The 27,548-nt window shown below is 49.8% G+C and overlaps 1 protein-coding gene and 1 long non-coding RNA gene across 9 annotated transcripts in view; one reads left to right on the forward strand and one right to left on the reverse strand.

The window, feature by feature from the left end:
* LOC144319543 (uncharacterized) overlaps positions 1-7,633 on the forward strand; it is a 51,676-nt gene extending 44,043 nt beyond the window's left edge. For 6 of the 7 annotated variants that reach the window (XR_013385354.1, XR_013385353.1, XR_013385350.1 and 3 more), the window contains 2 exons: positions 1,268-1,477; positions 4,324-7,633. Coding sequence is in view for 1 of the 7 variants with exons in the window: in XM_077907791.1 (XP_077763917.1) it covers positions 4,324-4,680 (357 nt within the window). In the remaining 6 variants the exon portion in view is untranslated. The remainder of the gene's footprint in view (positions 1-1,267; positions 1,478-4,323) is intronic. The other variant, XM_077907791.1, reaches the window with a different exon arrangement.
* Positions 7,634-14,329: 6,696 nt separating this feature from the next.
* Positions 14,330-21,555, reverse strand: LOC144319542 (uncharacterized). 2 transcript variants are annotated; one of them, XR_013385348.1, is made up of 5 exons: positions 21,388-21,555; positions 20,927-21,086; positions 17,344-17,455; positions 16,811-16,878; positions 14,330-15,816 (listed from the first exon to the last, which is right to left on the reverse strand). It is a non-coding gene; the product is annotated as an uncharacterized LOC144319542 (long non-coding RNA). The 2 variants fall into 2 exon arrangements; XR_013385347.1 differs by lacking the exon at positions 14,330-15,816 and adding an exon at positions 16,114-16,409.
* Between the last annotated feature and the right edge of the window lie 5,993 nt (positions 21,556-27,548).

Here is a 27,548-nt window from a genome sequence, read left to right on the forward strand (position 1 = left end):
CTTGGACACTCTGCTCTCTATTTTTTGGATATGTACCCGGAACTGGCATTGCTGGATCCTATGGTAATCCCAGTTTTAATTTTTTGAGGAGCTGCCATACTGTTTCCGGCATGGCTGCACTGATTTACATTCCCACCAACAGCACACAGCGGGCCACTTTTCTCTGCATCTCTGCCAACACTTGTTAGTTTCTATTGTCGTTGCTGCTTTAAATAGTAGCCATCCTAATGGGTGTGAGGTGGTATCTCATGATTTTGACTTAGATTTCTCTAATGATTAGTGATGTTGAGCATCTTTTCTTGTGTCACCTTTCAAGTCTTGCACTAGTGCCTCCCACTGACTAAACCTATCTAGAAACCAGAGGGCAAGGGAGCATGGGAAATGTGGTTTTCTGCCCAAGTGAACAGGGAAAGGCACAGGCTGGGGATGGGGGGCAGAGAGGTACTGTAAAAACAGCAAATATCAGGGATCCCTGGGTGGCTCAGCGGTTTAGCGCCTACCTTTGGCCCAGGGCGCCATCCTGGAGTCCTGGGATCGAGTCCCACATCGGGGTCCCTGCATGGAGCCTGCTTCTCCCTCTGCCTGTGTCTCTGCCTCTCTCTATCTCTCTCTGTCTCTCATGAATAAATTAAATCTTAAAAAAAAAAACCCAGCAAATATCAGTGTCTATAATAAGGGACTTCAGGGTCTCCCATGCATATTAATGTCCTGAGGAGTACACTAAACCCCTACAAAGGGATGGACCCGCCAAGATTTCACAGAAAGGAAGCAGCAGAGCTGGGGTTTGAACCTGAGCGTGTCTGACTCCCAAACCAGTGCTCTTCCCACTCAGTGATTTCTGCTGCCCATGTGGGGCTGGCAAGAATGGGGATCACTGGTTATGAACATGCCATGGCTTTTCACACCTCAGCAGCTTTGCTCATGCTGGTCCCCCTGCTTTGAATGCTTTTCCCTCCTTTCCCATCTGGAAAACTGATGCTTACTCTCAGCAGCTCAGCTCAAATGCCAACTGCTATAACCTGAGCCCTGGGGAGAACAAACCTGACAAGTTTGTTATTGCTTCAGTCTGTGTAAATAGCACAGAACAGTGATGGGGCCTCTGTCTTCACGCCACACTGGGTCCCTGGTGTTTGTCTCTTCCCAGCATACTGTCCCTGTACTTCTGATGACTCTGAGTTTCCTCTAGGGCTCTCTTCCCTCATTTTGTGTGGATTGGTGGTGCTGACACCACTCATTCCCAAGCTCATCATTCAATCCATCTTCTCAGGTCATAGAGATTTTCACTGAGCCTGTGGACAAGAGGGACCATCCTCCACAGAGCTGGCAAAGCTGTGATGACATCGCATGGGAGAGGCCTGTCTGAGAATGAAGCCAACAGAAAGGAAGGCAGCAGTCTTGGGCTGCAGCACTAGAGAGTCTTGACAACATTGTTTCTATGCCTGGATACAGCTGTATCCTGTAGCATCCTCACCTCCGGGTACGAAAAAGTTCCCTCTTTATGTGAGGCCAAGTTGTGTTGAGATTTGAATCACTTACCACTGGAAGTCATGATGGATGGATGTGCCTTGGGCCAAAGCCCTGGCCTTTACACACATTCCTGATTCGATGGTTCCTGGCCCAGCAGCTCTGTAGATCTTGCCCCCAGGACAAGTGGTCCTTCTGAATACCCCCAGAGCATAGAGACCAGCTGACCAGACATTGGTGGGATACCACTTGGGAAGTTTTAAGTCAGGAGGGCACAGGTTTAGTGAGTTGCCCAACAAGGCCTGTAGGTAGTAGATGGTGGATCTGGGACTGCACCAGATATTGGACCCCTTGGCCACTTTGCCCAAAGCTCCGCCTCTGGTGAGGGCTATAGGGGGATATCCTTGTTAGGTAGGATGACAAAGATATCCTTGTTTTTTAAATGGCCACAGAGCCAACAGAGCTATACGTGGTAAATGGCTGCAATGTCGGGACTCTGAGTCTCAGTGGTCCTGCCCTGGCTGAGATAGGCTTCTCTCTGTCCCAGGGCCCAGGAGGGCCACTACTGGGCACATGGTGCTTTGTGCTTCAAGGACAAAGCCGGAATGAGGCCCTAGCATCCCAGTGCCTCGTCAGCTCTGTGCCATTCCCCATCCTCCCTGGGCACTTTGCACATTCAAAAGCTATTTTAGAAGTAGCAGCACATCTGATTCTCTTTAATGCACTTCCAGGCAGCACAGATGTGCATCAATGAAAGAATGTTCCCTGAACCAAAGTGCTTCTGTGGGCCTCATGATCCTCTCCCTTGGCGCTCACTCCCAGGCCAAGAGCCTCCCATGAATCATGCATTAGCTTCTGTGATTGCTGCTCCGAGAGGTGGCAACTCTTACAGAAGGAGGGGGAGTCACTGTATGCTGTGGGAGGCAAAGGGTCTGGGTCTCCAGCTGGGAGCAGGGGCAGAGAGCAGGAGGCAGCAGACCCTGTAAAGGGAGGCGGATGTCTGCTAGTGGAGGTGAAGCTTGCAGCGTCCAGAGCCCTGCCACCAGCTCACATGGCGATGGGGCCCTGGCTCCTGCCCTCCCACTCCCGTCCCTGTGTGACAGACTTTATCCTGAATGAAGGGAGGATTTGGCACCCAAGGAACTCCCATATGGAGCCCAGCTTACACGGGGGTGGGGGTGGGAGGGGAAGGGAACCAGCAGATACAAAACAAAGGGGTGGGGGGAAGAACCCTCCACAGGTGAGGAGATGACAAACAACCAGGCTAATGAGAGATGCGGAGCCACACAGCAACTCCCAGATCAAAATAATTGTACAGAGCTCATTAAAACACACAAAGACATAAATTAAGCACTGCAGTCGCCTGTCCCTAAAAATGTGTCTGTCAGACAGACAGATGACTGAGGGAAGATGTCTGATGATTCTGTCGTTTGCAAAAATACATTATTTTGAATTTGAGGGGGAGGCACAAAAATTCGTGATTTAATGTTTAAAGCGATTTTCAAAGTTTTTTGTTTTGTTTTGTTTTGTTTTTCCCTCTTAAGCTTAAAAACGTCCCTGGAAAAGAACATGAAGGCATATGTTATTAAGAGATGAAAGTCTCAGGGCACCTTGGTGGCTCAGTGGCTGAGCATCTGCCTTTGGCTCAGGGTGTGATCCTGGGGTCCAGGGATCGAGTCCCACATCGGGCTCCCTGCAGGGAGCCTGCTTCTCCCTCTGCCTGTGTCTCTGTGTCTCTCATGAATAAATAAAATCTTTAAAAAGAGAGAGAGAGAGAGAGAGAGACAGAGATAAAAGTCTCTCCCTTGGATGAAATGAAGGCACCAGCCAGGTGGGTGTTCCCAACAGTGGTGGTCTCTGTGGGGAGGGCCCAGGGGATAGCAGGTATTCTTCACTGCGTGGGCAGAGCTCAGACCCAATAGTGCTTTCCACACCAACGGTTCTCTGCTGAAAACTTCCAGGTTCTTTCTCTGGGTCACCACTTCAACCTCCCTCCTGGCCCGTCTCTGTGAGTAGGGAAGGACAGGAGCCACCTGTTTTTGAGGGGGGACCCTCCTGCCCACAGTACTGTCCAGAAAAGGAGGCTCAAGGCAAAGCAGCAGGAGGGATCTGGAGTTTGAGAGCTCAAAGCTCAGACTGTTTGAGGGATTCCCTTTGAGAAAAAGAATACATGAATGCAATACAAACTTGGGTAAGGAAATGAGTATTTATTTAGAACGACAAAGGAAATCACCACGAAGTCCTGAGGCCCTGGGAATCCAGCTCCTTTCCTCCTGCCATCTCTTTAGGCAAGTTACCAGAAGTGTTTGCTGATTTCCTCCTTTTTCTCCCCACCTAGAATACTCTATGACTCCCAGGAACTTCCCGCTCTCACAGGGGCCCAAATAGGAGGTCCTGATGCTGAGGCTTCCTTAGCTTTACCAAAACTCTCCCTCTGGAAATGGGGCTGCTCAGAGACGTTACAGCTCTGCCCTGGCTGGGATTGGCCTCTGGGAGGTCGGGGTTGGGAGTTCCAGGGCTGGAGGCTTTGGAAACACCTAGAATTCTGGGATTTGGGGGCACATGTCTGGAGGTAGCCTGGCATAGCTCTGCAGCTTCAGTCGATGGAAATCTGGCCAAATTGAATTATACTCTGTTCGGAAATAGATCATGTAGCAAGAGGGGGACTGGTAAGCCAGGGCCTGGAGACAGTGGTGGGCAGGGCCATGCAGCGGGGATGGGGCAGGAGGCATCTTGGCTGAGGCATCGAAGCCGGCTTGCCAGGGCTGATCGCTGGCACGGGAGAGAGAGCCTCGGGCTGTGCAGGCCCAGAACCCCTCCCCGCTCAGGTTTACCTCACTCTCCTTGTTCTGATTCCAGGCTAATCAGGCAAATTTGAGGGCATCAGTCATTCTCCGGGAGGCCTGCCTGCTGGCCAAGAAAGCGCGGTTACTCTGTGAGAAAGTCTGTCCACCCACAGTGGCCCCCGGGGGTCATCTGGCTCTCATTGGAGGTCGTCTGCGGGAGAGAGGCTGCTGGCCTGTCAACCTGCACGTCCGACGGCTGTATCTCACCGGGCACATCACTCACCTGGCACTGTGGTTTTTATTTATCACTTTCTTTGAACTTGACTGGTGCCAGTTCACCCCCAAGACAGATGGAGCCGTTTCACGGTGCCCAGAAAATCGTCTGGTGCTGAGCCAGCTTGATAAATTCACTCGAATGAATGAAAATTAGATTTCTGAGCGTGCTGGGAAGGCTGAACCCAGACGGCAACAAAGTCCCAGGAAAAACCATCGCCTCATGAGGGCCAGTCTGGGGGAGCAGCAGGCCTGTGCTGCGTTCCTCCAGGTGTCACAGCCGGCCACGGGCTTTGAGTGCAAACTGCAACCAAAACAAGGGTATCCCTTTGTTCTGCACTGAACTGTCTCCCTCCAAATTCGTATGCTGGGGGCTAACCCCCAATACCTCAGAATGTGTCTGTATGTGGAGACAGGGTCTTTAAAGAGGTACATGAATGGGGTGCCTGGGTGGCTCAGTTGATTAAGCGTCCGACTCTTGATTTCAGCTTCAGGTCAGGTCATGAGAGCATGAGCCTGCTTGAGATCCTCTCTCTCTCTGCTCCTCCCCTGGCTCGTTTTCTCTCTCTCTCTCTCCCCCTCAAATTAAACAAATAAGTAAACAAAAAATAAAGAGGTGTTCCTTCTAGAGCCTTCTGTGTTCCCTGCTGGCACCATTCTGGCTCCAGAAGGCCCCATTTGCCCCAGCTGTGACTTTCCTCACACCATCTCTGGAGTTAACCACTGACACATGTTTAAAGGACACACCTGAGTGACTCAGTCGGCTGAATGTCTAACTCTTAGCTCTCCCTCCACCTCAAATAAATAAATAAGGGGTGCCTGGGTGGCTCAGTCAGTTAAGTGTCTGCTTTTCGCTCAGGTCATTATCCCAGGGTCCTGGAATCGAACCCCAAGCCACATCAGGCTCCTGGCTCAGAAGGGAGCCTGCTCTTCCCTCTTCCCACTCTCCTCCCTGCTCATGCTCTCTCTCAAATAAATAAATGAAATCTTTATTTTTTTTTTAAAGATTTTATTTATTTATTCATGAGAGACACAGAGAGAGGGGCAGAGACGTAGGCAGAGGGAAAAGCAGGGTCCATGAGGGAGCCTGATGTGGGACTCGATCCCGGGACCGTGGAATCACACCCTGAGCCAAAGGCAGACGCTCAACTGCTGAGCCACCCAGGCATCCCATTAAATAAAATATTTTAAAAACAAGCAAATAAATAAGTCTTAAAACACACACACACACAGCTTTCTTTCTCTTTCCCCTTCTGCCCCTCCTGCCCCTCGTGCTTCCTCTCTCTCAAAGGAAAAAAAAAAAACAACACAGGTTTTTGAATTCTCTACTGATGCGAAGTCAACTACTACCCAGTGGGGAGAAGACACTAGGGCCACAGCTGATCACAATTCCATTCACACTTTGTGAGTCAAGATCACGTAGATGTCAAGGCTGTTCATTCCAGAGCTCCCAGGACTGGAGTGCCAGCCCAGCCCTCCATAGTAAGCCCCAACTCCAGCTCCATGCAGGCTTCAAATGATTGACACTCACCTGGGCTGCCCTGCCACCACTTTCTGGGGAGTCTGAGCTTCTGCTCGTAAGCATGTTATAGAAGATCAAGTGAAACAGCAGGAAACTGGAGATGGAGAGAGAGAGGGTCACTTCTTAACTGTGTCCCATTTAATATGGGTTCAATATATGTGCATTTGGATTGAAAGATTAGGATGAGGTTATTAGGGTAGCCCTCACCCCGTATAACTGGGTCCTTACAAGAAGAGATTAAGACTCGGACAAACACGGAGGGACAGCCACATGAGGACACTGGGAGGAGACATCCATCTGCAAGCCAAGGAGAGAGGCCTCAGGACACGCCAACCCTGCCGACACCCTAATATTGGACTTCCAGTGTCTAGACTGAGAGAATAAATGTCCGTAAGTCCAGCCGCCCAGTGTATGGTGCTCTGTTATGGTGGCCCATGCATATTGACACACTTCTCACTCCTGCAGGCCCCTGGGAGTCCTGCTGACACTCCTGGGACTGCCCAGTCCCCGCCACCCCCTTGTCCTCGATTCTATCTCTTGTGTAGGTGGCCATAGCAGCTTCCTCCTCTCTGTGGCCAGAGTGGGTTTCCTAAAGCCCAAACTGACCACCCTCCCTGCTGGCTAGAAGGCCTGGTTTCCACACTGACCAAAGATAAACCCTAAACTGAACATGGCTCTCTGGAGCCCCCTCCTCCCACTACCCACCTATACCACTCATGCTTCCTACCTGGCTACAAACTGTCCGCAGTCCCCCACACCATGCCCTCTCATTCAGGCCTCTGTGACTTGGCGTACTCGTCTTGGACTCTGGCCCCCAGAACCGTGGAATAATGAACCCATGTCGTTTAACCCACCTGGTCCATGGGGCTTTGTGACAGCAGCTCTAGCAGTCCAAGATCAGTGTGCGGGTAGGCAGGTTCCTTTCGGGGCTGTGAGAGAGAATCTGTTCCAGACCTCTTTCCTTGGCTCCTCAGTGGCTGTCTTCTCCCTGCGTGTCTTGCCATGGCCTCCTCCTATGTGAGCATCACTGTGTCCCCATTTGTCCTGAATGAGGATACAGGTCATACTGAATTAGGACCCCTACTAATGACCCCATCTTAACTAATTACGTCTGCAACGAACCTGTTTCCAAGTGTGATCACATTCTGAGCTGCTGGGGTGTGGGACTCCAACATGTGAAATTTTAGGGGCACAATTCAATCCCTAACACTTGGATATGCTATTCCCTCCATCTGACATGTTCTTCCCCTTGTTCTTTCTCTGGATAACTCTCACTCATCCTGGAGGGTGTAGGTAGTGGCAACCACACATCCCCAAACTGCCCTGCGGGTGGCCCCAGTTACTGGGCCCCAACTTTGCCCCAACCCCCCTCTACTTCCTGCCCAAGCCCTCCCCAGTCCTGTGTGCCCAGCCCCCAACCTGTGGGCCCTGCATCCATCCTGTGGACTCCCCCTTTCTGTGCGCCCTGCCCCGCTCCTGCCCAGCACTGTGTGAGCCGCCCCATCCTGTGCACCCTGGGCCTGGTCCTGTGGACTCCCCTTTTCTGGGCGCTCCTCCTCCCCTCCTAAGCGCTCCATCCCTGGTCCTGAGCACCCCGTCCTCCCGCTCCATCCCTTGTCCTGAGCACCCCCCTCCTCCCGTGTGCCCTGCCCCCTCCTGAGCGCTCCCCCCTCCTGTGCGCTCCCCCCAGCCCTGAGGCCCTGCCCTCTCTTGTGCGCTCCCCCCCAGCCCTGAGGGCACTGCCCCCTCCTGTGCGCTCCTCCTCGCCTGCACTCCACTGCCCCCCCCTTCAACCTAGAATACTCTATGACTCCCAGGATCTTCCAGCTCTCACAGGGCCCAAGCAAGTCCCGCCCCCCGTCTGGGCGCCCACTCCCAGGCCTCATCCCACTCCTGGGGTCCACCCAGCTGTCTGCCTCAGTGCCGGAGCCTGGGGTCCCCGCATCCTCGCGCCCCCAGGTACTTCGGTCCCCTCATACCTTGTCCTTTAATTTGAGCCATCATCTTCCTTCTCCCTGCGCACTGACTTGTTTCCAGAATTAATAAGACTAAAATTACTTTCATAACTTTTGGGGGATTCGGGCCGTCCCTTTAGGAGGCGGGAAATGCTGGGGGAGGCCTGCGCCCCCGGGTCGGTGGAGGATTTCTTCGGTTCGGCGCTGAGCCGGCTCCGGGGAGCGCGGGGAGCGGGGAGCCGCGGGGCCTGGGACTCCCGACGCACAGCAGGAATGATAATGACGATGACGGCGCACCTCGGGGTAATTCACTAAGCGTGTTTGCCGCCACCATCTGATTTGATCCTTATTAAAAAACAAAAAGCAAAAAATCCCCGCGCTGGCATATTTTCTATCCCCATATTAAAGGCTGAGACATTGAGGCCTGGAACCAGACAAACTGGAGCCTGGTCTGCCTCGGAACCAGAAAAGGAGACAGAGAAGGGAGGAGACCTTGGAGGTGAAATCCTGGACGGGAACCTGGGGGAGAGGGGTGAAGCGGAGAGAGGGGAGGTCCTTAGCCTTCTAGCCCAAGCCCAGCACCGAGGCTGCGCTGCAGGCCTAGGTGGGGCTCACTGGGCCCCCTTCTGCTAAGAGCAGCTTCCCCCGACCCCAGGACCCCAGACCGCTGGCTGAACTGACCAAGGGAGGACCTTCTACACGCCCCAGGCTTTTTTTCCTTGGAAAGCCACATTCAATACCCATTCCAAGCTGTCAGCTGACCAGGCCCAGAGAGTGGTTGTCTCAAGGAAACCATAAACTATATGAAGGATGCCTTTCTCCTATTTGGTTGACATGCTTTATGTGTGATCACTCTTATGACAACAGAAGGTATATAAAAAGGCTCAGTTACAGTTTCTTGGAAATAATAAAATAACTTGGAGGGACTCGCATGCCAAGGAGTCTGAAGATGAATGCTTGGCTATAAAAGAGGACTCATGTCATATTTCATAAAGCTGCGGTTCAGCTGCCTGGCAGGTGAGGAACGAGAAAAGTGAGATTATTTTGAGAACGTTTTACGATGCATCCGGAAGCGTCCAGTTCATTGTGTGATCAACATTCTGATTTGAACGGAGAGAATGTGCATTGTAATTTCCTCCTTTTCAAATATCCTTTTGGGAGATAGCAATTTCAGGACTGATTATAAAGTCTAATAATTATCAGCTACCACGATAGAGGGAGAAATCCACCTTCGGTCTCTATAGTTTGTGCTACTGGAGGTGAGGGGCTCATTAGCTCTGTGTTACAAATGGAGAAACCGAGTCTCTGTCAGGCATGGAGACTTGTCCACAGCCTCATAATAAACAAGGACAGGGACTGAACCAAAGGACTGGCTAGCTTCCAAGTCTGGGCCTTGTGGGAACATCATTATATACTTGTTTAAAAACTTACTTGTTCCCTTCAAATTGTACTTTAAAAATGTGTAATCAGAAAGCCCCTTTAGGAAGTCTCAGAAATAAAAACTTCCATTAAAAAAATAAAATCAAATTAAAAAAAGCCACTCATTAGAACATAATAGGATATATTCCTTAAAATGATTAGCTCACGTTAGTTTTCTCTCTACTTGCTAATTAAAAAATATTTTTTAAAAACATTTGACAAGAGAGTTCCATAATTATTCATTTAATTTATTATGGTAAATCTCAGTGTTTAATATATTTTCAACACCTTTCTCAAGCGAGATCTCACTTTGGTGTCTTTCCCTTTTTTTATTTCTGTCTAAAATTAGAAGTTGGGTTAAAAGAGGCAGAAATGCAGATCCAACGTGGAGGTTGGGCTCTGCTTCTCAGACCGTTTTATTCCAGTTCCTTGAGTTAATGTTTTTCCAGTTTTATTGAGATAGAATTGAAGTACTAAACTACATATTTGAAGTGTAAAATTATATATATACATACACACATATAGAAACTATCACTACGCTCTAGATAAAAATTTCTGTTGCCTCCCACAGTTTCCTAATAGCCCTTTGAAATTCAACCCTCACCCTCCCACCCCCAAGTGACCACTGATAGGATTTCCATTCATTTGCATTTTGTAGAATTTTTTAAAAAGATTTTTTAAAATTTATTCATGAGAGACAGAAGCAGAGACAAAGGCAGAGGGAGAAGCAGACTCCCTGTGGGGAGCCTGATGTCGGACTCATCCCAGGCCCTTGGGATCATGACCTGAACCAAAGGCAGACACTCAATAACTGAACCACCCAGGTGCCCTGCATTTTGTAGAATTTTATATAAATGAAGTCATATTACATGTATTCTTTAGCCTGGCTTCTTTCACTCCATAGAATGAGTTGAGACTTACTCACATTGTTATCTATTAGTGGTTAGCGGAGCAGCTCTCCACTGGGGGGACACACTATAGTTTCTGTATCCATTCACCCATTGATGGACGTTTTGATTGTTTCCACTTTTTGGCTATTGTGAATGAGGCTGCTGTGGACCTGAGTTTGAGTCTCCGGATGGATATGTGACTTCATGTCTCTTGGGTAGACACCTAGAAGTGGAAAGAACGGGTCACAAGGTAGATGCATGTTGAAGTTCTTAAAGAAACCATCAGACTGTTGTCCGAGGTGGGAGTACCATTGCAGGTTCCCATCAGCAGCGCACAGGAGAATCCACTGGTCCACATCCCTGCTAGATCCTGAGTTGATTTTAATGCATAGTTTTGGGTTTGTGCCAGAGAATCAACTCTTGGCTTATTTAATGGTTGTCTACCTCTAAGGCACTCACCAGTGCTATCTTTTAAGTATCTCTCCTTGCTCACTGCCACCGCATCCTCGGCTCTGTCCTATCCAGATGCCATGTCCGCCTTCTCTCCTTCAAGTCAGGCTCCATGCAACAACTGGATACCTCTCCTCAAGACACAGGTCGGTGGTGACTTTGCCTTGTTTGAGACCATGTCATGGCTTCCCATTGGTGGGAACACATTTCTCTCAGAATACAACATCATCCTGCAAGGTCTGCCCCTCTGCCCACCCCCCCCAATTCCTGGTATTCAGTCTTTCTCCTGTTCTTTTAGTGGTTGGGTTCAGTCATAAAACATGCTTTGTTTGGTTCCTACATGTTGTACCATACAATTTTATTGTTTTATAAAAATTGAATGAATTGGGGTGCCTGGGTGGCTAGGGGATCAGCGTCTACCTTTGCTTCAGGTCGTGATCCCAGCATCCTGAGATGGAGTCCCACATCAGGCTCCCCCGCAGAGAGCCTGCTTCTCCCTCTGCCTCTGTCTCTGCCTCTTTCTGTGTCTCTCATGAATAAATAAATAAAATCTTAAATAAATTGAATTATCAACATTAAAAATATTTTAAAAATCTGTAAAAAAAACATTAATAGACTGGTATTCTGTGCTGTTGGCAGAGTGAGCAGGAGCTGGGGGACTGCCCCTTTAATCCAGGGTGGGTGCCTCTCTGCCCCCCACTTTCTTTCATCTGTTCCTTTCACTCACCTTTGCAAAATTCACACTTGTTTCTCCTTCAAATGTCACCTGAAAGCAGGAAACTTCTGAATCTCCCTTTCCTCTCTAGCACAGGGACCTCACACCGCCAGGGCGGGTGTCCCTGCCACGTGTGAGCCACGGGGCCACACCCTCTTTCTTTTGGCACTTGACCCTGTGAAATTGGTCTGCTGACCGCTTCAAGACTCTTCCAATGTGAACACAAAGCCATTTCAGTTTCCTTGGAGACGGAGTAGGGGATTAAGGCAGTTATACCAGCCCTGCAAAAAAGGAAGAAAGCTAATATCAGTTTTGAGGCACAAAATAGGATTTTTAAGTCTGCAGCAAGATTAGGAAGCCAGGTTTGGTCAAGAGAGGTAAGGGTTCTTGAAATGACTTCAGCTTCCACTTTAGTAGATCAAGAAGCTGGCCTGGTGGACTGAATCAGAGGGAATTTGTCCCTTTGAGCTTAATGGCTCACGCAGTGGGAAACATGGGGATAGGGATGCTGAACCTGTGTCATGAATACCTCTTGATAGGCTAGGGGCGCACTTGGGGGATGCATTACATAGGGGCTTCTGTTACACTTCCTTTTTAGGACTCTGGGTGGGGGTAGGGGCAGGTGGCCTCCCAGCCTGCCTTCCCCACCTGGAAGGAAGAGTGAAGCCCTGAGTCCAGCTCCTCCAAGTACCTTTGCTTCTGTATGATGTGGGCAGGACTGGGAGTACCCACATTCCTGGGACAGGGATAAGATGGGGGGGCTTCTGGATTGAACTGAGGTTGGGATCTCTGGCAGGGGCATTTGGGCTCCATATCCAAGGGTTCTAGAGGGCCCTGTGCCCTGGTGGGGGATGGGACACACCACTTCTCTCAGAGGCAAGAAAGCTCAGCTTCATCTGTGGCTCTGATCAAGTCTCAGGAGAACAGACTCCAACAGCCTTCACTTGGCCATAGACTTTAACAAAAGGCAGGTCTGCACAGAAACACCAGGGGCGGTGTTCACAGGGCCTGCACTTAGAAGGGCTTGTACTTGGTTTAATGCTCCGCTGTCACTATCTCGAAATTCTTAGCAATTTTTGAACAAAGCACGTCATATTTTTCTTTGGCACTGAGCCCTGAAATCCTGTAGCCAGTCCTTCTCAGGAGACACCAGCCACATGTTCATCTAAGGACAAGGGACCCTTCACCCTAGGGCCAGGAGGGCATAAAACCACCTACTATCCACACAGACTGGGACACCACCTTGAGGCACAGGCGCAGGGGGAGGTGTTTGAGGCCTGGGTGGTGGTGGGGGGGGGGGGCAAGAAAAACCCTGAAGAGAATAAAGAAACTATTAGATTATAGAAGGATGCTGTATTTGCTGCATTGCCCTGCATTTTGTTTTCTTCTCTCCCTTCCCCTTTCTCCAGCTACAAATGGGGTAGGGGCCTGGGAGGAAGATCAGATTATTATTTTTAAAAATATTTTATTTATTTTTTCATGAGAGACACAGAGAGAGGCAGAGACACAGGCAGAGGGAGAAGCAGGCTTCCTGTGGGGAGCCCAATGTGGGACTCAATCCCAGGATGCTGGGATCATGACCTGAGCCAAAGGCAGACACTCAACCACTGAGCCCACCCAGGGCTCAGGTGTCCAAGATCAAATTATTTTATAGATATTATTTGCAGAGGAATAAAGAAACCACATGTTGCACATCTCCATGCTGTGTGAATCTGTGTGATCCTGACACCAATGGATAAAGTAGCTCTGTTTTTCATCCAGTTAGTAAGTTTGGGGAAAAAGTAATGGATAACCTGATCTGATAGGAATAAAAGTAGCAGTGGTGAAAAAAACAAAAAGAAAAAGGAACTGGAAGGAAAATGGAAAGCTGCTTCTAGACTTGCGTAGTGACCTGGCTGCTTTCTGGGGTGGGGAGTGAGGGAGCAGAACAGCTGGTTGCCTAGCGATGCCTGACATCCACCCTCCTGGCACTGAGTTGGAAGAGAGCATGAGGGTGATGGAAGTTTTGCTCCATTTTAGCGATGGAGGATCTAATCCAAAAAGGAAGCCCATGCCCCTTCCTGTGGGTGGGGGAGTCCAAGTCCCAGGAACAGAGAATGTTCCAGCCAATGCAGGAAGGATGGATTATTCATCCCAACTGCAACATTTGCTGGAATGGCTTCTTATCATAAGTCTCAGAGAGTGTGAGGAAGACGGAGCCATTCACAGGAGAGAGGAAGAGACTTTTCCTGAGAAGAGGACAGAGACCAAGTGATGAATCCTATGAGAACCAGCCTATGTAAGAGGGGCCCCCATTAGTCTCAGAGTTATTTCTTTAAATCTTGCTCCATAATTCCTTTCCTCAAGTCATGTACAGAGGGATTTTAATGAAAAATAGCAGTTTTCATAGAAAAAGTTACAGGCTCCAAGGGACCATTGTGGGGAGTCATCTGGTTCTCCCTTTGCCTCTGGACAGAACCCTGTCATAATGACCCCAGAAAAAAAGCTGTGCTGCTTTTAAGGTTCTTCAAAGATGGAGCTGTGTCATCTTCCTTGAAGCTCACTCCAGGGCCTGCACCTGCAAAGTTCCCTTCACGTCTCACCGAAATCCCTGCTGCTGTAACACTGCCACTTGTTTGAGGTTCGACCAGATGAGAGGGTAAAGCAAGACCCCAGCTGAGTGGGCCATCCTGTCCTGGGGGCAGTGTTAAGCTTTCTTTAACCACAGAAAGGGCAGTCATATTCCCAACCACCCAGAGATGGTCAAAGTAGATTGCTCCTCTGGCGGGGGTGGGGTGGGGGAGCAGGCATTGGACAGCCCTGTGTCCTCTTGCTCCGGGGACCCAGCGAGATGAGACATGCGACAGAGCGCAGCTTATCACACAGACCCCCGTGACGTGGAGAAAGCCTGCCCACTTTCTCCTAGCTTCCACTCTGGACTGCACAAATCTGAATCTCTTCTTGGTAACGTGACTTACCTTCCCGGAGCTGCAGTCTTATTGTCTGCGAAATGGCGTATAGATACCTACGTGGTTGCCATGAAAATGAAATGGGGTAATGAATAGAACACATCTAACATCATGCCTAGCACCTGTCAAGAACTTGGTGTTAATTATGACTGTTTTCTGGGCAAGTTGACATGCTGCGTGAACAGATAAGCTCTCCCCCTTAGACCTGCCTCTCCAATTGGCCACCACCAGCTACACGTGGCTGTTTACTTTTAACTTAAGATTTTATTTATTTATTCATGAGAGACACACACAGAGAGGCAGAGACACAGGCAGAGGGAGAAGCAGGCTCCATGTGGGGAGCTAGATGCGGGACTCAGTCTCAGGACCCTGGGATCACGACCTGAGCCAAAGGCAGACGCTTAACCACTGAGCCATACTTTTGACTTAAAATTAGATTAAAATGCAGTTGTCAGTTGCATGAGCCACATTTTAAGTGCTCAGTAGCTACATGTGGCCAGTGGCTACCTATTGGATGGCATGGATAGAGAATATCTCTGCCACCGCAGAATGTCCCTTTGGACAGCATTACCTGAGATCAGTGAGTGGAGGCAAGTCCCTAAAAGGAGCCCAGGTAGGGCAGGCAAGCTTTGAGGGAGTGAAGGTCAGGGTCCACAGCGGGTGTCCCTCGGGGCAGTGAGTAGGAGGCAGCATGTGGGTGGGAACAGGGTGTGTGGGCCATGGGGGCCACAGCAGGAGTGACAGCAGAGGGTCTGAGGACTCCCGGCCCCTCCCAGCAAGCCCCTTCCAACCAGAAGACAGCCTGCTGCCTCCCCAAGGGATTCCATCATACTGGTTTCATCCAACACGCTTTTCAGGCATTCCATGGCCATGTCAGTCAGTGGGTCCCTTGTGAACCAGGGGACATATCTGTTGCCTCCCCTGACTGAGGAGGGATGCGGCCATGGCACCTTGAATGTCCTCTGTGGCCCCAAGAGGCTGGGCAGTTTGATTTCATCCTCGTGTGTCCTCCCTAAGTGCTAAGTGATCGGTGATACATCGAAGCCCTGATTGCTTCTGAAGGGTTCTTTTACGAGATCTCCAATAAAGTTCTAAATGATCATGCCTGTTTGGGGAAAGATAATGCCGGAGTGGGGCCAGGAGTTTGTCAGAAGAAATTCCAGCTGGGCGAGCATTTACAGAGCGAGATAAAGTCAGCGCTGGGAGATGGTGAATTAGACTGCTGAATATGTCACCATGATAATGATGAATAATAAATGACCGAGAGGCTGCTGTAACTCACAGGGTAGGAGTGGAGATGGGTGAGGAAAATTTATGGCCTTGTAGTGCCAGGGGAAGAGAACATCTCAGACTTGCCTCCATCTCTTTTGAAGAAAAACCTCGAAGAGATGCTCCTGTGGAAAAAAGCCTCTTGTCAAAGGAGTGCCTGCCTCTGGGACACCTGGGTGGCTCAGTGGTTGAATGTCCTCCTTTGGCTCATGTTGTGAACTGGGGGTCCTGGGATCGAGTCCTGCATCGGGCTCCCTGCATGGAACCTGCTTCTCCTTCTGCCTGTGTCTCGGCCTCTCTCTCTGTGTGTCTCTCATGAATGAATAAATAAAATCTTAAAAAACAAACAAACAAACAAACAAACAAACAAAAAAAAGAGTGCCTGCCTCGGTTTCTTGGAGACAAGGGGCTCTGGCCCAAATGTACCGTCCCTGCATCCAGCCCCATCCTTGTCCACCTGACTCCCTGCACGCTGTGAGCTCCTGCCAGCCAGAATCAGGGCAGCTGTGGGGACAGGCCACTGCCTCACCCTCCTAGGGCAGCCTTTCAACCCCCTTCTCTGCAAACAGGGAGTGGGTCCCGGGATCGACAGCCCCATGGGACGAAGCCAAGGTGGGAAGAGCTAGCTATCAGCAGGAAACTCACTCTGGGAAAGTATTTCGCAGGTGTTTTTATTAGGCCCAGGGGTCACCTTCTCCACATCCATTCAGAGCAACCACTAGAAAAGACATAGTCAAAAAAAAAAAAAGAAAAAAAAAGAAAAGAGAAGAAAAGACATAGTCAGAAATAAAATGGGCCTCAGCTCTGTGGATCGATCTTTAATCATTTATTGATGGTCTTTGGGGAAGCACCGGCACAGTCCAAGGGGGCCATGGGCAACCTGGCCCGCCCTCCCAGACCCTCCCCGCCAGCCTACAAATGTGCGTATGACCTGTCTTGACCTCCCTGCTCATGCCAGTGTGGCCTGTTCCTGGGCTTGGAGTCCGAGCCAGCTGCTTAGTCAGCTCTCTGCACCTGCTGAGTGCGTGCCCTCCACGCCCTCTTCCTGTAATCCCTCGGGCACTGTGCACAGCCGAGTCAGCTCAGGGCTCTGGATGGGTCCAGCAGGAGCAGCCTTACCTCTTTTCTGAACAGCCATTCTCTTCTTTCTTGTCTTCTGTGACCTCACCTTCCCCTGGGTCTGTGATCTGTAATTATGTCTTAAATTATAAAGGTGACTGAGTCACAGAGTGGGGAGGATATTGTCATTAAAAGAAAAGTTTCCTGTTACAGTTCTCCTCCAAACGAGAGGCCCACATCCAGGCAGGCCGGTGGGGAAGCACCCAAGTCAGGAGGCAGAGGCGAGAGGGAGGGGAATGCATAGGCTGAATCCTGCACTGGGTTCCCCCCGGGGTGAGGCAGGGCAGGACAGGGCAGGGGAAACAACGTAGGGCTGGCTGGTTTGAATAAGGTGAGTGGGCTCTCAGCCACAGCATGGTCACCAGCTGTCTGGTTCCAGGCTCTGGAAGATTTAGGGCAGAGGAAATATTGGCTTGGGGGCTTGACAACATCCCCCTTTGTAGCTGCCTTCCTTCCCGTATTAGTTTGGTAGGGCTGCTGTGACAAAAAATTATTGACAGGGTGGTTTAAGCAACAGAAATTTGTTTTCTCACAGTTTTGGAGGCTGAAAGTCCAAGATGAAGGTATCTGCAGGGTTGGTTCCTGATGAGAGCTCTTCTGGCTTGCAGAAGGCCTCTTTCTTACTGTGTCCACACAGCCTCTTCCCTGCTCGTGGACAGAGAGACAGACAGAGACAGAACAGGTGCTCTGGGGTCTCTTTCTCTTCTTCTTTTTTAAAGATTTTATTTATTTATTCATGAGAGACACACAGAGAGAAGCAGGGATAGGCAAGAGGGAGAAGCACGCTCCCTGCAGGAAGCTTGATGCAGGACTCAATCCCAGGATCCTGGGATCACAACCTAAACTAAAGGCAGGTGCTCAACCACTGAGCCACCCAGATGTCCCTCTTTTTTTTTTTTTTTTAAAGTGGCTCCAACATGGGGCTTGAACTCATGACCCTGAGATCAAGACCTAAGCTGAGATCAAGAGTCGGACACTTAATCAAATGAGCCATCTAGATAACCCCTTCCTCTTCTTATAAGGATACTAGTCCTGTTCGATCAGGGTCCCCCACCCCACTTATAATTCATTTAACCTTAATTACCTTCCAATCTCCAAATACAGCCACACATTGTGGGTTAGGACAGCAACATAAGAATCTTGCAGGGACACAATTCAGTCTAAAACACCTGCCCTGCTTCTCACAGTGGGGATCTTGGGGTCACCTCCCAATAAACTACTTGCCTTGAATCCTTATCTCAAGTCTGCTCTAAGACACAGTGGGGCATACTGATGCCTCTCAGACTTTCCCCTCCAGACAATAGGCCCTGTAACCTAAGATGGTATAAGTGTCCTCCCATCTCTCCTGCCAAGGTCTCACAACAGGGAAGTGGGGGTGTCTCTACCCAGGTGGTGGAAAACCCTCCTGGTTTCCAGCTGGGGCTGGATTCCACTGCTGCATTCCTGTTCTCTTTGTTGCCACCATAGAGGATTTTGGATAAAACCCAGCCTGGGTTGCACCCAGGGCATAGGAACAGCCTTGGGGCCAGTCATGGGGCTCCCATCTGGGGCCAGATGCAGCCAGTGGGGAGGGCAAGGGAGGCAACTCTGCTGCCCATGCCTGGGGGGTGGCAGTGGGCAGAGGTCTGTGCCCTGGCTGGGACAAAGCCTGCCCTGGTGGCCCCTGTCTGCCTTGGCCCGGCCCATCTGCCTGAGAAGGGAGGCATTCTTCTCCCCTGGGGTTCCAGGAACCTGGAGGGGATGAGGCCTGATCTCAGAGCTGTGGCTGCTCATTCATTACTGATGCAGCCCTAGCCTGCCCTCTCTTGAGCAGCCCCACTCCGGATATAAATTCCAATCTGGTTTCAGAGCCACAAGGACCCAGCACTTTGGTGGTTGTACGATAGTGGCTGGGGAGGAAGGCAGATTTCAGTAAGTGTCTGCAAGTCTCTCCCCTCACCCCAAATCCCCAAGTTCACATCATCACGTTGAGCTGGGGTGTTAAGGCTGAGGTAAAACAGTAGCCTGTGTTTGTGCACAGCACAGGATGGGAAAGAGGAATGAGGGGTTAGTGCTGCTTGAACATCCACCAGCCACTGGCCACAAGCAGCTATTCATATTAAAATTAAATAAAAGTTAAGATTCAATTCCTCAGTCATAATAGCCATGTTCAGATCCTCAATAGCCATGGTAACCAGTGGCTACACCACTGGGCAAAGTAGATATAGAACACTTCCATTGTCATAAAAGGTTCTTTTTTTTTTTAAGATTTTATTTATTCATTCATGAGAGACACAGAGAGAGAGGCAGAGACAGAGGCAGAGGGAGAAGCAGGCTCTGCTGAGCAGGGAGCCTGATGTGGTACTTGATCCCAGGACCCTGGGATCACAACCCACTGAGCCACCCAGGTGCCCCATCATAGAAGGCACTTACATTCAGCCCTGATGGGCAATTATGGGTGAGCACCTGTGGTTCCCAGCTTCTGTGGAATGAAGAGTCCTCTGCTAAAAATGTAGCTTCACAGGGCAGCCCGGGTGGCTCAGCAGTTTAGTGCCGTCTCCAGCCCAGGGTGTGATCCTGGAGACCCGGGATCGAGTCCCACGTCAGGCTCCCTGCATGGAGCCTGCTTCTCCTTCTACCGGTGTCTCCTTCTGCCGGTGTCTTTGTCTCTGTCTCTCATGAATAAATAAATAAAATCTTAAAAAAAATGTAGCTTCCCAGAGCAAGCAGACTCTAGCTTGACTCTGAGTGCCTATGGCCTCCTTCCCTCTACCCTCTGCTCACTTCGGCTCTGGCTCCTGGCCCATGCTGGTCCTTCCTGGGCTCCCAAGGTAAGGCTGGCCCAAAGATGGATTTACCAGCCACCCTCAACCCTACCAGGAGAGAGGGCAGGGGAGTGTGGGGGTTCTCCATGCAGCCACCCCTCTGTAAAGCCTGTGTGGTGCCGGGGATGGTGTCACATTGGGGCTGTGCCTGGAGCAGAACATGTGTGCACTGGAAGCACAGCTGGAGGGACCAGAGGGAACCAGTGTATCCGACCATTATGAGCTAAACGGTGTCCCCTGTGAAATTCATCTGCGGAAGTCTTAACCCCCCAGACCTGAGAATATGACTGCATTTGTAGGCAGGGTCTAAAAAATATGTGGCTACCTCGGTGCCACCCCCAGAGCTTCTGAGTCCACAGGTCTGCACTGGGCCCAGGAATATATATTTTTAAGAAGTCCCAAAATGACTTTTAAAAACTTTTCATGTTGAGTTCATTTGAAGCTTACAGAAAAGCTGCAAAAATAGTACAGAGTTCTGACATAACCCCTTCCCTTGCTCCCCCTATAGTTACTGTCTTACAGAATCATTGTGCAATGGTGGAGCTCAGAGGATTAATGTGCCTACAGCCCCACTGGCTTTGTGCATGTGTGCATGCAGGCAGGTGTGTCTGCATGTGTGTTTCTAGGCATCTCTGTGTGTCCATAAGTGTGTGTGTGCATAGATGTGTGTGTACATGTGCATGTGTGTGGAGAGCAGGGAGGTGTCAGGCAGCAGAGCAGTGGGGCTTGAGGCTTGTAGCAGGGCTGCTAATGCAGGGGAAAGCCCCCAGAGAAAATCTAAAAGTCTCTTCACTATCAAAGGAATATTTACTGCAATAATGAAAGACTAATGTTAAAGATTTTTAAAACGAGATGTAAGTGGGGCACCTGGGTGGCTCAATTGGTTGGGCATCCAAGTCTTGGTTTTGGCTTGGGTCATGGTCTGGGGATCGTTGGATTGAGCCCCATGTCAGGCTCTGTGCTAACCGGGAAGTCTGCTTTTCCTTTGCTCCCTGCCCATTCCCTCCCCCACTCTCTCCCTCATAAATAAATAAATCTTTAAAACAGAAAAATGAGTAAAATATATTGTGAAAAGTAGGGGAGCCATGTAAAGATGTGTAACGTGCATTGAAATGTGTCCCAAATCCTGGTGATTCAGGGCAACCTTTCATGATACAGGAGATACTAATTAACTTCAGGTTTGTTAGGTTAAGTATCCATATTAAAAAAAAAAGAAAACATAAGAGCAACCACTAAAATACTGGAAACAGGATGCCTAACTACCAAAACAGCAGAGGGAACAAAGTGTACGAGGAGTGTTGCCCACATTTACCTGGAGCTTGCTGTGAGCAGGCCCTGTTCAGAGTTCTCCCTGTGGTCTTCTGTGTGGAGATTCTGTGTCATTTCCATTTCACAGATGGGAAAGCAGAGACATGGAGAAAGAGAGCCCACCCGGGGCCAGGATTGAGGTCCAGACAGTTTGGCTCGGTGACCTTGAGGAAAGAATAAGAACGAAGCTAAGGAAAAATATGAAAAGCAGAAATTCAGGGCAGATGTTCCTCCAGGTGCAATCTGTAGGCTGCACAGAAGGACGCCGGGGCTCTGAGGCTGCTCGGCCGAGGTCACATCCAGGGTGAGGGTGGGTGGGGCCGGGGCTCAGTGTAGCCCCCCAGCCCACTGCCCCACACCGCACCTCACCCAGAGAGACAGTGGCAGAGGAGTAAAAATATAAGACTGTTGGTGTCCTCAATAATAGAAGAAACAAGTCACCACTCAGGATACACATCAACTCACAAATCCTAGAGCAGCGTTTCTGGACGCCAGGTGCTGCTCCCAGAACCAAGCCCAGAGTTGCATCTGGAGCACCTGCCTCATTGCAGCTCACCCAGACAGCCACGCGGGGCAGGTCAGTTTCGAGATTCATTTCAGCAATATTTGCTTCTCCACCACATTAAACAAATCTGAACCTTTTTTGAGGGTAAGTCTTAGAGGGACATAAGTGCAGAAACAAGATTTATTTGTTTCGCAAACAAGCGTGCTTCCTGTTTCACGATGAAACAATTCTGGTCGCTGTGGCCACGTATTTCATCGTTTGCTGATTGCAAAAGGAATGTATATTTATGATAAGAGCTTGGAAAATACGGAAAAGAAGAAGAAAACTAAAAGTCACCCATAATTTGGAGATTGCTCCCGTCAGCACTTCTACAGATTTTTAAAACATGCGAATAGGCGATACTTATCATATATATATATTATGTAGATGTAGGATATGTGTTCTATGTATTTAGGGATACATACATATATGGAAAACATTAAAGAAAGGCAAAAGAATGACTCATACAAATGAAAGATAGTGATTAACTTTGGGAGTGTTGGGAGGGGGCCGTGATTTGGGGCACATGGGGGCTCAAATGAACAGCATTTTTTTTAAAGATTTTATTTATTTATTAGTGAGAGACACAGAGAGAGAGAGAGAGAGAGAGAGGCAGAAACATAGGCAGAGGCAGGCTCCATGCCGGGAGCCCGATGTGGGACTCAATCCCGGGATCACGCCCTGGGCCAAAGGCAGACACTCAACCACTGAGCCACCCAGGCGTCCTTGAATAGCATTTTTTTTTTTTTTTAAGCTGGATCCTAGGTACTTGGGTGTGCATTGTTCTTTAAATATATGTAAAGGTTATATACACCTTTTGGCATATGGTATAGTTTACAATGAAAGAATTTTGTTTTTATGGCATTCTCTTCCCGCTTCATTTATTCAACAAACACTTGCTGAGTACCTCCTCTGTTTGAGGCATTGGAATCCATTGGGATGAACACAAAGATCCCTGCCCTGGGAGTGTATGTTTGAATGGAGGACACTGAAGATCACAAGGGTCGGGGGCAGTTGGTAATCTTCATAGGATGGCCAGGGGTGGGGTCCTCATCGAGAAGGAAATATTGGAGCAGAGACTTGGAGGAAGTGAGGGAGGGAGTCCCTTGGTTACCTAGGGAAAGGCCATTCAAGGAAGAGAGAACAGCCCGTGTAAAGGCCCTGGGGTAGGAGTATACTGGGGGTAGTTGAGAATTGGAAGGAGCCTAGTGAATTGGAGCAGAGGGCTGGGAGTAAGGGAAGATAAAGCTCAGAAAAGTAATCAGCGGTCCAATCTGGGAAAGACTGGTAGGCCTTACAAGGATTTGGCTCTAGGTGAAATGGGCCGCATGGGAGCAATAGAGTGGAGAGTTGTCTTGAGCTGACATGTTTTCACTGGGTCACGGTGGCTGCTCTTGAGAATGGATTTGGGTGGGACAGAAGGAGGGACACCACCACTTGGGAGGTTCATGTAGCATCTGAGAGAGATGAGGGCCCCTGGAAGTCAGGGGGTGGTGAGACAAAGTTGGATTCAGGTCTTTTCTGAAGAGGGCGCCCACAGGACCTGCTGGTGGATGGGATGTGTACGAGGGAGAGGAACTGATGCTGCCGCCACGATTCCTGACCTGAACAACGAGGAGGGTGCGGTGGTGACCCCATGGAGGAGGAAGCCCTTGGGAGGGGAGGTTGGGGAAGGTGGGAGGAGAGCCACGGGGAGAGTGGAGGTCCTGGAGGCAGAGGGAAGGGGCATCAGAAAAGAGAAGTACTGGGTCAGATGAGATGCAGATGGGAAAGCAATAGCAGCAACATGGGATCCAGCATCTTTCACTGGCAGCCTCGACACGCCCAATGTTTATGGACGTCAGGGGTGGAGTGAGGACCTCCCCAAATACATGTGTGTCTGAGTCCTCACCCTTCATGCCTGTGCATGTGACCATGCGGTCTTTGCAGATGCAACTAAGTTAAAGATCCTGAGATGAGATCACCCTGGATGTGCAGTGACCACACAGGGGATGAGGGCCACCTGACAAGGGAGACAGAGAGGGGAAGGATGATTCTACAAGGGTTCTCAGAAGCCACCCAAGCAGAGAATAGGAGCCTGGGACAGAGTGGCCCTCAGAGCCTCCAGGAAGAAGTGGCCCTGGAACACCTGGGGGTTGGACTTACGGCCTCCTGGCCTCCTGGCCTCCTGGCCTCCTGGCCAGTGACAGACTCTGCTGTGTTTAGCCACCCAGTTTGTGGCGCTGTTACAGCACAGGGCTGTATTATTTCTCAGGAAATGAGAGCACAGGGCAGTGGGGAGTGTAAGAGGCTACAGGAGAGGGAGGGGGGTTGTGACCCAGGAGGGAAGTGGGGTCCAGGTGGGGTGTGGGTGCAGGTGGTACTGAGGCACCTGTGGCCGAGGTGGGGAGGGCCCAGGGAGGCTTCCTCCTGCTTCCTTAGACTCTCCCGGAACACAGAGTGACTATTCTCTATCTTTACGTTTTATAACATTTTAGAATTTTAAATATAAACCGATGGATTATTGAAGACCATTTCATTATTCATCTGGTGAGACATTCTTACCTTTTGATAGCAAGCATAATTTTCCACCATTCCCTTGAAATGTCCTGGGCTTCCTGGCACCACCCGCACACCCTCCTCTCCAGGAGCCAGGGGAGGAGCTCCCAGCCTTGCAGGCTCCGTGTGCAGTGTGGACAGGCGCCCAGTGCCTGGGGCCTTGAATCGCAATCGATTCCTGAGGCGAATGATGCCTACAGCTGTGGGGATTTCAAACGGCCAGCTCTGTCTTGCAATGGCCTCACATAGTGGTTTAAAATTCTAGAACTTAATCATCACGATTGGCATAATATATAAGAGGGGTAGGTGGTGGGACAGGAAAATCCTGATGTAAACACCCAGGACTGTGGGCCCCAGCTTGAGGGGGGAAGTGTGTTTGTTCTCCAGGCTGGGCAGAGTGGATTCTGGCATATAAACCGATTGCTTTGTGCAGCCAGGCACGGAGCACCAGGCAGCCCATGGCTCCATCCACAGGAGTGCAGCCTGGGATACGGGATGTCCTGTGGTGATGCCAATCTGGCCCTTCTGGGAAATGATGCAAAGCTCCCAACAGGGCCGGTTAATGTGGCCATAGATCCCAGCCAGGGCAACACTTGTCTTGGCTCTCTCTGGCTCATGGAAGGGCTTCTCCAAGGTGCTTTGACAACACACGCATTTTGCTGGAGCATTAACTCATCACCCCAGAGGAAACCGTGGCTTCCCTATAGCCGTGAATCCACTCATTCTGTCATTCATTAAAAGCATTACCGAATGCCTGTCGTGCATCAGGCACCCAGCTTAGGGTCAAATGAAACAATCGATTGGCAAATAATGTGTCCACTCAAGGCCAGGTTATCTGGGTAATCGACTGGAGGGCTTGCAGTCCCCATGGATTAGAGTTTTTTGTGCTGTGTAACATGTTTGAATGGGTTTAGCTCCGAGCTGAAATAAGACTTCAACACGGCTTCTGGGGAACACATCAAAGCATCTATCAATTTTGCACACTCTCAGGCCACTCCCTGGGGGCAGGCCCCTGGGGCCCTTGTTTTGATCAGGGCTGCAAGCATCTTATTCCAGGCAGACAGCGTCCAGCCTTTTCACCCCACCATTGCTCTGCCTGTTTGTACCTCTGGCAAGGTGGCCCTGCCGACAAACAAATTCATCAGATTCCATGTCCTAACCTTCACTACGCTAGTCTTGTACTCTTTCCCTGGCTTGTACTCTTTTCCTGGCCATTCCTGATAAGGCCTTTGTCTGCCTGGAAGGCGGGGAGGTCAGCCCTGGCCCCACATCACCGTGTGGGGTTTTCACTTTTATTCATCGGGCATGTCATCTGGGACAAGTCAAGCGTTGGATCGTCCAGAATATTACAAAGAAAACATCTCCACGTGTTTCAAAAATCTACCTCAACAAGAGGTTGCCAAGGGGAAATTTACCAACCAGCTGCTTTTTTTACAACGATGAGAGGGAGAGTGGCCAGGCTCATAGCTGGCCTACGATGCTGTCACGTGGCCCCAAGAACAGTTTGCAAGAGGTTCCTGTGTGTTCCACCTTCTGGCTCAGTGCAGAAGCGTTGTCTTCTCCCACCACCCCTCAAGCGTTACCAGGATTGACTTTGGTGTCAAAGCCATGTGTTTGGGGTGCCTCCTTCTAAATTCTACTCAAAATTACAGTTGGTTCGGCTGTACCAAGGGGGGGTGGGGAGGAAGGGGTGGATGATACAGAAATGGCAGGAGGAATGTGTTGTCCGTTTTGCAGTGCCTCTGTATCTTTTGGACCTTGACTAATGATAACCGGATTTCTACTCTCCCCCAGTTTACCCTCATTTAGGGGTGTGAGGAAAGATAGGGGGATCAGGATGGAAGCAGGCTGCCCCAGATTCTGGGCGGCGGAGGGGAGGCTGGGCCTCTGGGTGAGGAGGTGCTGGCCACTTAGCAGACAGTGCGGTAGGAGGCACTGTCACTCACCAACATGCAAATGTCATGTGCTTTCCAGCCACTTTCAACCAAACATCTGTTTTATTAATATTAAATGAAAGTGCTTTTGGCTGTTAAGAAAACATTACTATAAAATGTGTAAGTATAATCATCACATCCTCAATACAGTGCATAAGATCCCCTCTATGGAAAACAGGCACTTGTACATTTGCTTTTTATCATATGCGAGTGTGATAGGTAATGAGAACATCAATCCACATGAAAGGATAACAATAAAATTTACGGCATCCTCCTGACATTAATAGTGTCTCAGAGTGCCTCATGCCCCTTTTCTCTGTGAGATCAATTCGGGCTTCTTTTAAACTTTGCCATGTTCATCTGATACATCAGTTCAGCAGAGTCTAATTACCAGGGGCCGATGGAGTAAATTTGTATTAGTCCGTTGACTGGCAAGGGCAGAAGGACCCGGCAGCAGATTGCTGATTCTCAAGCACCATCCAGCTTCCTGGAGGAAAGGCATGTGGCTGAAGATCTTGCTTGAGTGGAGTGCAAAGATATTGAGTTGTTTTGCAAGCGCCTGGCATACACTGAGAATACAAACTTTGGAGGGAACGAGGGCAAGTAACTAGGGTAATGTACATCTTCATTAAGACAGCATTTGCAGGAGGGAAAAACTGTCCTCATCTGTATGTGTAACCTCTCCAAGTTGGCAAAGGGTGTAGATCATAAGAGATGGTTGATGCAGCATCATCCCTACCAGAAATGTCTATTAACCAGCAGATCTGCACATTTACGGGACAAACAGAAACCGATATTCATCATTATGACTCTCAGGCAACAAAAAGTCCTGGTGAGACTCTGTGTTTATCAGAGCCAGATTAAATTATGGTCACTGAGGTTTTAGTGCCAAATGCATTTTATTGTTTTATAATTCTTTGAGAAAGGGGGATCCATGGAAGGTAGAGATGTAATGCTCCATTAACCAGGATATCTGATTGAGACAGGTCTCCTCTGCCAGCCTTGCTGGAGAACAGAGTTAACAGAAATCACTCATAAAATGTACAAATGGCAGCCTCGCCAAGTCCAGCTTCCCTTATCGTGGCGATGGTAGGAGATAAGTCAGGCTGGGGTTTGTACCCACGAGCGCACCACAGGGTGCAGGGGCTACACGATGGGGAAGAGCTTGTGGGCTGTGGTCCCTGCAGAATGTGACATGCAGAAATGTGTCTGGGTCTCAGTGACTTCATGTGTCCCATCCTTGTTGAGCAGCCAAAATGTCTGCAACAGTGAGGAACTCTGAGGAGTCCTGATGCCTGGTGACAGGGACACGTGGGTGGTGTCCACAAAGGGCACTCCTTGTTCGGGTCACACGAGGCTTGATGGGGAAGGGGCTTGCCCAAAATACCTCAAATGCAAAGTGGCAGAGCATGACTCTAGAACCCAGCTTCCTGCCTGCTGGATGTGGGTTTGTCTCCACACCCTGCAGAATCCTCTCTGCGCTGGTCTCAGCATTCCAGCAGCTCTGGTGCTCCTCTGTTCTCCAAGCACGGCAAACTCATTCCTGCCTCAGGACCTTTGCAAGGGTTGTTCTCACCACCTGAAATGTTCATCTCCTTGATGTTCACGTG

Source organism: Canis aureus, chromosome 8 (genome assembly GCF_053574225.1).
Source record: "Canis aureus isolate CA01 chromosome 8, VMU_Caureus_v.1.0, whole genome shotgun sequence".
NCBI classification, from domain to species: Eukaryota; Metazoa; Chordata; class Mammalia; order Carnivora; family Canidae; genus Canis; species Canis aureus.